Source organism: Bufo gargarizans, chromosome 1 (genome assembly GCF_014858855.1).
Source record: "Bufo gargarizans isolate SCDJY-AF-19 chromosome 1, ASM1485885v1, whole genome shotgun sequence".
Lineage (NCBI taxonomy): Eukaryota > Metazoa > Chordata > Amphibia > Anura > Bufonidae > Bufo > Bufo gargarizans.
Window position 1 is genome coordinate 193648078 of NC_058080.1, and position 11526 is coordinate 193659603.

Genomic DNA, 11526 nt, shown 5'->3' on the forward strand with positions numbered 1-11526 from the left:
TGTTAAGGGGGTGGGGCTTAGCGGGATGCCGGCCAGCTGCTGTAACTCCGCCCCTCATCAATATTCACCTCGATTCATTTGCTGCCAGTGACATCACCGGGCTCCCTGAGCAGCGGAAGAGGAAGCTTTGCTTGCCTGCAAGGGACCCAGTACGTCACTGAGGAGAAGAAAACAGTAACTTCCGGCCATGAATTTCAAAGATGAAAACGGGGCTGCAGAAATCTGTGCCAAAGGTACTACCTGCTTGTATGTAATGTGTATGCCACACTTGTACTACTAGAGTAATGTCCCCAATCCCGGACAACCCCTTTAAGGGGACGGTCCGCTATGGAGGTCAGTGTTAAGGGTCAGATTGCTGTAAAGGCCACTGTTAAGGGGACGGTGCTCTGTGGGAATCACTTAAGGAGACAGGGGACTGGGGAGGTCACTAATAAAGGGGCGGGCTGCTGTGGAGGTTACTGTTAAGGGGGCAGGATGCTGTGGAGGTCGCTGTGCTAATGTGGTGGGAAGCGGGGGAAAAAAAGCGAATCCTCCACCGTTTTATGGATTTTGTCCCTACGCCTTTCCCTCCGAAGCAAAAATGCCCGGTGCCCTTCAGTCTCTGGGTCAGTACGATTACAAGGATATCACATATGTATATTTTTTTTTTTGTGTGTCTAAATAGTATGAAAAATAAATGTAAACTTTAAAAATTTTTTTTTTTTTTTTTACATCACCATATTTTGACCCCTATAACTTTTCTATAGTTAAGTCTACTGTGGTGGCTCATTTTTTGTGGGAAAAGTTTGTATTGATGCCATTTTGGAGTGTGTATGACATCACATTTTATTACTTTTTAAGAGAAGCGAAGTAAAAATGGCAAATCGTCCATTTTGACCCTTTTTTCCGTTACACCAATTGCCGTATTGGAAAAATATTGGGCATTTTCAGACGCGATGATGTTTATATTTTTGGTTATTTATGTATTTATTTTTTTATTGTACAGAAAGGTGGGTGCTTTAAACTTACATTTAAAAAAATAATTATATTAAAAAAAAACAATTTTTTATGGTTTTGTAGCGTGTGTTTGAGGCTACAAAACGCTGTATTTTATTTTATTTTTTCTTTACCATTATGTTTATTATATATCCATATTGGTACAGAATTGTTCATTTCTTATGTTGGCCTGCCACTTGATGGCCAAAATAAGAATTACTGCTTCAATAGCCTGGGTCTCTTCAGAGAGCCCAGGGTATTGAAATAAATTACCGTCATCCTCATTGGCCGCAGATCACAGCATCTAAAAGCTTTAATGACTGCATTATTGCAAATCGCAGTCATTAGCCGCGGGCCTAAACTGTTTGAAACATGTTCACTGTTTGGTAACGAACCTGTTAATATGGGTAATTATTTTATGTTTATTTACTTGCACTGATTCCCCATAGCCACTATTTGTATTGCTTTCATCTAGCATTTTGGGACGCTGTATGTGCATCTCTCTTTTGACACCTTGTGAGATTTCAGTGAGATTACCAAGCCTCTTTTTAGAGCTTAAATAAAAAGAAAAACAAAACAGCAGTACTCTATAGGTATGCCAGGTGCAAATCCCGCAATAGTTCTCGGACCAGGAACAGCAAACTAGAAACAACGAAAAGAGGGCAGCACGCCGGTCTTGTGATGAAAAGAAGGTGGAATTTATTACACCCAAAAGCAATGCGGCATTTCAGCTCTCTTAAAGGGAACCTGTCACCGGGATTTTGTGTATAGAGCTGAGGACATGGGTTGCTAGATGGCCGCTAGCACATCCACAATACCCAGTCCCCATAGCTCTGTGTGCTTTTATTGTGCAAAAAAAAAACGATTTAATACATATGCAAATTAACCTGAGATGAGTCCTGTACGTGAGATGAGTCAGGAACAGGACTCATCTCAGGTTAATTTGCATATGTATCAAATTGTTTTTTTTTACACAATAAAAGCACACAGAGCTATGGGGACTGGGTATTGCAGATGTGCTAGTGGATATCTAGCAACCCATGTCCTCAGCTCTATACACAAAATCCTGGTGACAGGTTCCCTTTAATGGCAACACCATTTGCCTTATTGGAAAAATATTGGGCATTTTCAAATGCAGTGATGCCGATTATGTTTATATTTTTTGTCATTTATGTATATTTTTTTTTATTGTACAGAAAGTGGGGTGCTTTAAACTTATATTTATTTTTTTTCTATATTTTTTTAATTCACTTTTTTATGGTTTTGTAGCGTGTGTTTAAGGCTACAAAACGCTGTATTTTTTTTTTATTCTTTACCATTATGTTTATTATATATCCATATTGGTACAGAATTGTTCATTTCTTATGTTGGCCTGACACTTGATGGCCAAAATAAGAATTACAGCTTCAATAGCCTGGGTCTCTGAGATTTCAGTGAGATTAGCAAGTCTCTTTTTAGAGCTTAGATATTTATCAATTTACATCAGCCTACCGCTATATGTGCCTATTATCTATGGACACATGGGTGATTTGCCTATGGTGGGTGATTATTTTTTTCCCTTGATGTTTTGCCCTAATTTTATCTCTCCTTTTTATATCTTTCCAATATTTTTTTGCCTTATACATACTTTGTGCGGGCTATTTTGCATCCCCTATGAGTGAACTATGTAGAGTGGTCTCTATTGGTTTCCTAAAAAGTCTTTTTTGATGTGTACAATTAAGTTTGTTTAGCAGTACTTTGCCACTGTGCACATATTTGAGGCTTCTATCTGTGATAGTGTTATAATTACATATATGTGGCACATTTCTGGCATAGGGCTATTGGTGCTAGTGATTGTTATTATTATTGGTTTGATTTGTCCACCTGGCTTGCTTTCTGTCTCTAGTAATATAGTTGGCTTTTAACATATGAGCCGAATACTAAACGGGACGGCGCAGGCGCGGGATTATGAGGACGATGCGGAGAAGAAGGACGTCAATCAAGTGGACCTGGGCATGCCAAAAGGCAAGAAGACCGAGCCTCTAGGTTCTGCAGCAACGCCCTCATAGCGCCTAGAGCAGTGATGGCGAACCTATGGCACGGGTGCCAGAGGCGGCACCCAGAGCCCTCTCTGTGGGCACCCGCACTCTGGAAAAAGTCTATGGTGTACAATATGCCTTAGACTTTTTCTGCCATTCATCAGCGCAGGCGCACTATGAACAGCACAGGCAGCGCACTGAATGTAGGCAGGCTATTATAGCTAAATAATAAAGTACATAGAGGATATACTATATTGGACCGCAGTATTCAGGTTAAATTGCTTTGTTTGCACTTTGCAATAAATAAGTGGCTTTTGGGTTGCAGTTTGGGCACTCGGCCTTTAAAAGGTTTGCCATCACTGGCCTAGAGGCTTCATTAGCATATTATAAAAGTCTGTTTTTTAAGAAAACGGCGGCAGGCAGGCAGTTAACAAACATACTGTTATGTACTGCTGACATTAGCACATCGCTAATGTCAGTCAGCTACATAATAATTTTTCCCATGACAGAAACCCTTTAAGTTGAATAATCTTTCCTACTACTTTTATTGCTCACAAATACATCTGTATTTCATCCTCGTCATCTCTGTATTTTCTGTAGCAGTAAAGGTCCCTTTACACGGGACAATGATCTAGCATCTGCTGATCCCTAGCGGAGGAGACTGGTGTATTTACATGCAGCGATCTCTTCCCGAGTATGGGGTGGAGTGATCATTAATGCCATCACTCTTCCCTATACTGACTCGTTGTTTCCCGGCAGCAAATCGTGTTTACACAGCAAAGTCTGCCACCTGAAAACAATGATTTTTTGTGATCCACAAAAGAAACAATTACTCAAACAAGCATTTTGCTCGTTCATCGGGTAATCTGTGATGCATTTGCACCGCCACATCATCGCTAATGACCGTTATTAGAAACGCTTGTTAGAGATATTCTGCTCAATTGTCGGCCTGTGTAAAGGGCCTTTAAGTCTATAGCAGAAGAAATGCTGTCTGTTCATCCTCCTGCAGACACAAGACCGTCTGCCACAAGGTTAGCTGTAAACAGAGTGGAATCTCCCTCCTCCCACTGTTTACAGCTAGGAGGCAGACGATCTTCTGCTATAGACTTTGAGGGGTACTCTCTCTCCTTGGGTAGTGCACCTTAAAGAGGAGCTGTCACCGCTCCTGACAGGCCTGTTTTAATAGCTTCATGCATTCCCCATGTAATAATAATTCCGTAGCATCTATTTTATGCCTGTATGTTGTGCCATTCCTTTATTGTTTCTACTAGAAGTTATGAATGAATTGCTAGCAGTCTGCAGTAAGGGTACAGAGGGATGGTAACCAGTTAGGGGTGTGTTCAAGAACATTTTTTAGGAACTAATTCAGTTCTGAAGTGTATTATGATATTATTAGATAAGAGGAGTATTATGATTGAGTACTGTGGTCTGGTATTCCACCAGAAGTTCCAAGTTCTCTTGGTCACTGGTGCCATTGTTCTTGCATAGCAATCCTTCATAAATGAAGTGGTTGTCATGGAAGGAAACTTTGACTTTATCATAAGGTCACAGTTTAGAAGCGATTCACAGACAAATCCACATAAAGTAAGAATTCACAAACCTTTCGGACAAGTATAATTAGATGGGTAATGGCAGATACTGCGATCACTAATGCACTGGTTGGTTCTGAAAGATAACAAGGAGAGGTTACCCACCTCCATTAATTGCTGTTCATGCTGAGGATTGTTGGAGTCATATGGCTGCTTCCTTACACTCTCCACATCCAAATAGAGATTCTTATACCCAGAGATCTGTAATACGCATATCCTTAGGTTTATCTGAATCCTGAAACAAAAAGGTTAATTTTATTTTTACTAAGGCCAAATCATTGTTTTCACACTTTCTAGAAAATGCAGGGTGAATCTCATTCCTTGGTCTCATGCACACAACCCTTGGATGTTTTGCGGTCCGCTAAACACGCATACCGGTTGCGTGCATTCCACATTTTGTGGAACGGAATGTCCGGCCTCTAATAGAACAGTCCTATCCTTGTCCATAATGTGGACAATAATAGGATATGTTCTGTTTTTTTTGCGGAACGGCCATGTGGACATACCGACACAGAATGCACACGGAGTCATTACTATATTTTTTTTGCGGCCCCATTGAAGACAATGGTTCCGCACACGGGACGCAAAAAAAAAAAAACAGAACGGACACGGAAAAATTAGTTTGTGTGCATGAGCCCTTAAAGTGTCCCTGTACTTTGAGAAAATGTTTGATATGTCATAGTGACATCAAAGGTTTTGGGCAGTGGTGGTCTGAGTGCTGAGACCCCCACTGATCGTTAGAATGAGGAGAGAGAAGCACTCATATCTTGTCCTCTGGCCGCTTTCACATGATGACCTCCTAGCACTGCCGGGGTTGCACAGCATTATATTGATTTATGATGCTATGTAACCCTTAGAGGTCTGGAATGTATTGGATAACAGTGACATAATTCTGCCACTGTTATCCAGTACATTCCAGAACTGTAAGGGTTACATAGCATCATAAATCGATATAAAGCTACGCAACCCCGGCAGTGCTAGGAGGTCAGGCCGGGTGCTGTGTTATATTCATGCTCCGAGTCCGGAGTGTACAACTCGCTTGTGTGAAAGCAGCCTCTCTCCTCACTGCAGGAGACAGAAGCGAGACTGACCCAATAGAAAGACTATGGGTCTGTCTCAATTCTGTCTCCTACAGAGAGGAGAGACAGCGTGCAATGTGAGTTCTACAGATCGGTGGAGGTCTCAGGACTCCTTGGACCCCCACTGATCAAAACTCAGGATATGTCACCATGACATATGGAAAGTTGTCCCACAGCACAGGGACACTAACACATTTCCAGTATGCACTGTCTGTATCAGCTACAAACCTTTTATCTTTTTCTACATTGATTTTCTTTTCTTGTACAATATCAGCTACGTATCTGTCAACTTCATTTTCAACGTCGTCTACAGCACGTCTCAGCACCTGTGAAAGCGAAAGATCAGTACGTGTGAAAGATCCATACTTCATTTCGATATATAGTCTGCATTGTTGAAAGGAATAAAGCCATATAGGTTTGTCATACTCATGCATGATGTGTAAGTGGCAATGCGGTGCTGCACCTGTCTGCTCACTATATGAAGCGTCAATGGGCTCTGAAGACTTTTAATGCTACTTACTCATAAATATAACAGAAGCATTGCAATATACATAGTTATACATATCATAGCCATCTCTCCCAATTCCACCATGAGCATGTGCGCACTATGCATGTTTATTTCAATGGAGAGATGGAAAGACACTTCCTGCAGCAGCTTATCTCATACCATCTTGCATATCAAGATGGCTCTGTACCCCGACATGCAAAGCTGGGGGACAGGCAGGAGACTCACATGACTTACCTCCTGTGTATGCATAGCTTTACATAATTCATTGTAAAATATGACATTGAATGGGTTCTCCGCTTTGTACATTTCCTAATTGCTAGAAGGATCCATTGACAATAAAAGCTGATTATAAAGCGGCACCCCCAGTAATATTTGTTGGGAAATCTGGCAGTAAATGTTTAATTTCCCAGCGCCACCTCAACAGGGGAAAGAACGCATTACAGTAGATATAACCTATTGATTTGAATGGGAACTCTCTGTAATGACGGTCCTCCAGAGTCACAGACGCTGCTTGTCACTGCTCTCCCCTCTGGCCAAGAGATGAAGATCCCGAAGAGGGGACACCATCTGTTAGGGACTGGTTCCGACGGCTGCCCTGACTTATGTCCACAAAAAATGGACGTCTGTCAGTCTGTGTGAAGGTCTATATGGCTCTCGTTTTTTTGTGCACCCATACACTTGAATGAATAAGGTCTCAGGATGTTTTTGCTGGAATTTTTCTGCACTTTTGCGTTTTCAGTCATGTGTTTTTTTGTGTGCCTTTTTCTGCAGTAAAAACTCCAATTCCAGATGTTAGCTGAGAGTCTATGGCAGGGATGCCCAGCCTGCGGCCCTCCAGATGTTTCAAAACTACAACTCCCAGCATGCCCGGACAGCCTACAGCAGAGCATGATGGGAGTTGTACTTTTACAGCAGCTGGAGGGCAGCAGGTTGGGCATTCCTAGTCTATGGAATAGCCGTTTTTTTCATTGGGTGGTGTTTTTTGCCTTCCTGCCTTCTTTTTAAAAATGCAAAAAAAAAAAATTTTCAGGGCCTATTACATCCCTTTCACTAAAGTGAATAAAAGCATGGTTGACACACATTTAGAAAACAAAGCCACAAATACCACAGTAAAAAAAAAAAAAAAATGCATATTCTGGTGTCTTTTTACTGGAAAAAAAAACGCCAGCTCAAAATCCACGTGGGTAAGGTTACTTTCACACTAGCGGCACGGACCTTCTGCAGGCTGTTCACCCGACGGAACAGCCTGCCGGAGGTCCGTGCCGCTAGTGTGAAAGAAGCCTAAGGACCGTTAGACGGAATAAAAAATAAAATATGGTGCAATTTTCTCTGCATGGACCGACGGAAGAACAGACGTGTGAATTGAACCATCGGCTTTAATGGGTTTGTCTACAGTCCTTAGCAAACAGATAGAAAATATGTCCATCTGAACCCTATAAATCAGAAAGACTCTCTACTGACAACTCCAATATAAATGGATGAATTATGTGTACATATTGATGACAAAGCCAACAGATGAAAGCTGCTCTTACCTTACTTTTTGAGTTTTCCAAAGAATACTCTAAAATACAAAAAAATTGCATCATCATACTGTTATACCTGTTCCAACTTGAAACGCAGTAACACGGTGTGAGACATTTTAAGGCTTCATTCATATCTGTTGTTGCAACACTGCAGGATCTGTCACAAGATGGAAACCAATGGCTCCTCGAGGACCATACTGAGTCTACTGACTATAAAGAGGGCTGTTCGGTTTCCATCATGGAGTCCATCAATGTACCTGATGAAATAGCTTGGCATGCAGTCTGACTACTTTTCTTCAGCATGTACCTTTTTCCAGTATACCTGTAGTCAACCTTGAATCAAAAAAAGCTGCATGGAGATCACAGCACCATTCACTTCCATAGTCACAGTGCCCAGAGTAGTCTCAAGGCCCCATTACAGTACATGGACCCCACATGGAACATCTCACTATGAAGCAACTTCTGACCAAGCCTATCATTTACTGGGTTGTCACATCAAATCTCTCCCAGATAGAGTTATCTGATCTGGAGCAGGACAACAGTTGTCATCTGTGGAACAAGGCCGAGCTGCAGAACCAGGCACAACTACAGGCGTATGCAAGGTGCTGGGCTGGGCTCTCAGGTTTTAGACAATATCCAAAGGATAGGGGAAATACCAAAGTCCCCCCCCCAAAAAAACCCAAAAACATTTAAATTAAAAAGCAGTAAAAAATTTATAAAAATAAAAAGCAATATAAGAGTATACCTATCCTATGCGTCCTTCGAGCACCATCCTTGGAACCGTCACAAATCCTCTGCAGCTCACATTTGCCATAAACTTGCCTGAGAAACCATTTCAGCCAAAATCTAAAGAAATTGTTGTACAGATACTTCCAGATGTAGAGAAGCATCCTAAAATAAAGAAAAAAATTAATTAACACGTGCAAAAACATGTTTAAAGAGAGCCGTATGATCCATGTAAAAAAACAAAAACCCTCTATTCTTAATAACACAATTATAAAATCACACATCGAAGAAAATATTGTAATCTGCTCACAGGGTAACGAAAAGATTAGGAGATATGTAAAGGGGAAGAAAACTGGAAATGTCTCATGGTCTAAGGGTTCTTGGGTTGTCTCACTTCACCAAATGCCATGCATCACAGAGAAAGTTAATACTTACTAATGTATTGTGATTGTCCATATTACATCCTTTGCTGGCTTAATTCGTTTTCCCATCACAGAAATCCCAGTGGCGTACAGCTACGGCGCTCTGATCGGGCGGATGCAGGTGCTACACCCACCTGATATTGTGGACCACAATATGCGGCCCACAGAACAGGCAAGGCCGGCAGACGTGCATGAGCCCTGATGGTGTAACGTTACATTACCCTACTTCGTGAGATTTCCCTACCTTCAAACTTCCGGTCGCACTGCTAATGACGTAAGGAGGTGTTCCCGAGTTTTGACGATCTGCGCATGCGCAAACCGACAGTTTATGGAAAATCTCAGCGGAGTTCAGCTTCACACCAGGACACTGTGCATGCGCAGGAGAGCCTCAGTAGGGAAATATTACGGCCCAGTGCGCAAGCGCGGCTAACTCCGGCCGGCGCATGCGCAGTGTCCCGGTGTGAAGCTGAACTCTCCTGAGATTTTCCATAAACTGTCGGTTTGCGCATGCGCAGATCATCAAAACTCAGGAACGCCTCCTTACGTTATTAGCAGTGCGACAGGAAGTCAGGAGGTAGGGAAATCTCACGAAGTAGGGTAATGTAACGCTACAACGGCATGGATGAGTTTGGCCCGCACACAGCCCTGAACTGAACCCCACCGGGATACACTACCATGGGGATTTCTAGCCAGACCATCCTGTCCAGCATCAGTGTCTGATCTCACAAATGTCCTTCTGGATGAAGGGGCAAAAATACCCACAGACACTCTCCAAAATCCTGTAAAAAGCCTTCGCCGAAGAGCGGACTCAGTTTTATCTGGAGAGCGAGGACTAACTCTACATTAACGCCATGGATTTAGAATGGGCCGTCATAACACGTCCTGTACTACATCACTGCCATCCATTTGATGTATACATTGTAAAAAAAAGTTTACAAAAGCGTAGCAAAGCACAACAGTAAAAAAAAAAAAATATAATTACAAATTTTACAACTCTATGGTGAACAGATGCCACTGTAAGGCCTCCGTTAACGTATACGCGTTTTTTTTATATGTTAAACGGATGGAAAAAACTTTATATGTGAACCCACATGCAAGAGGCATCCGTTAACGTATACGTTTTTTATATAAACGGCTGGAGAAAAAAACGCGATGCGAGCCCAGCCTAATGTGTGGATGTACCAATACGCTTGTCCATCTGGTGTGTGGGACTGCGGGCGATGCATGTACCAGTCAGTCTGCGGCGACACCACATCGATATATAATCATTACAGACAAGCAGTTCACACTACTGCTCCTGCCATGCTGGGACCAGGGGACATTGTGCCACTTCCTTACAGACTGCAAATGGGACGTGTAAAAAACACTGAGCAGAATCTCATAGGAAGGGGGAAAGTTATCTTCAACTGAAACAAAACGCCAAACTTTCCTGCTAGAAGTGAAGGGCGGTGTGACTGACGTCCTGTAGGAGGCTGGCTGCCTGTCTAGTAACAGAAGACCATAGGTCGGGGATGACGAGACACCAGCAACTGCACAGACGTTGTAATGGACGGCAGGCACTTATTCAGCGGGCCCTCACCTGGTGGAAGAGCAGACTCCCAGGCAGTCGCGGAACCGCAAGTATAATGTAGCGTTACGGTAGTGACTAGAATGGAGTTGCTCCTGGCAGGTATGACGTCATAGGAAGAGGCGGAGTCTCGTCATCCGTGGGGCGGGGCCTCAGGGTTGCAGGAGATTCAGTACAGAGTAGGTTGTTAGAGAGGAGAGGAGGCTGCGGGTCGCTGTGTGGAGGAGAAGGACCAGTCTTATTTTTCACTTAGGGGTATTTTTTGCAAGGGCTGAAGGCAGGAGGAAAGAGACTGTATGTTAGAGGGGGGTGATATTGTATTTTACATGGGACTGTATGCTGGAGGGGCTGAAGGTAGAGGGGAGTGATGTATTTTTACATGGGACTGTATGCTGGAGGGGCTGAAGGCAGGTGAAGTAATGTATTTTACATGGCGCTGAAGGCGGGGAGTTATGTATTATACATGGGACTCTGCTGAGGGGCTGAAGGTAGGGGTGTGACGTATTTTACATGGGACTGTATGCTGGAGGGGCTGAAGTCAGGGGGAGTGATGTATTTTACATGGGACTGTATGCTGGAGGGGCTGAAGTCAGGGGGAGTGATGTATTTTACATGGGACTGTATGCTGGAGGGGCTGAAGTCAGGGGGAGTGATGTATTTTACATGGGACTGTATGCTGGAGGGGCTGAAGTCAGGGGGAGTGATGTATTTTACATGGGACTGTATGCTGGAGGGGCTGAAGTCAGGGGGAGTGATGTATTTTACATGGGACTGTATGCTGGAGGGGCTGAAGTCAGGGGGAGTGATGTATTTTACATGTGACTGTATGCTGGAGGGGCTGAAGTCAGGGGGAGTGATGTATTTTACATGGGACTGTATGCTGGAGGGGCTGAAGTCAGGGGGAGTGATGTATATTACATGGGACTGTATGCTGAGGGGCTGAAGGCAGTGGGAGTGATGTATCTCACATGGGACTGTATGCTGAGGGGCTGAAGGCAGTGGGAGTGATGTATCTCACATGGGACTGTATGCTGAGGGGCTGAAGGCAGTGGGAGTGATGTATCTCACATGGGACTGTATGCTGAGGGGCTGAAGGCAGTGGGAGTGATGTATCTCACA

The 11526-nt window shown here is 43.2% G+C and overlaps 1 protein-coding gene across 1 annotated transcript in view; it reads right to left on the bottom strand.

Annotated features, from left to right (window-relative positions):
• The window catches only part of ELMOD2 (ELMO domain containing 2), a 35362-nt gene extending 24812 nt beyond the window's left edge, over positions 1-10550 (bottom strand). Inside the window, exons 1-5 of the mRNA XM_044302194.1 lie at positions 10420-10550; positions 8438-8583; positions 7702-7730; positions 5890-5987; positions 4688-4817 (exon numbers count right to left, since the gene is read on the bottom strand). Coding sequence (XP_044158129.1) covers positions 4688-4817; positions 5890-5987; positions 7702-7730; positions 8438-8582 — 402 coding nt within the window. The 5' untranslated portion in view covers position 8583; positions 10420-10550. The remainder of the gene's footprint in view (positions 1-4687; positions 4818-5889; positions 5988-7701; positions 7731-8437; positions 8584-10419) is intronic.
• Positions 10551-11526: the final 976 nt, after the last annotated feature.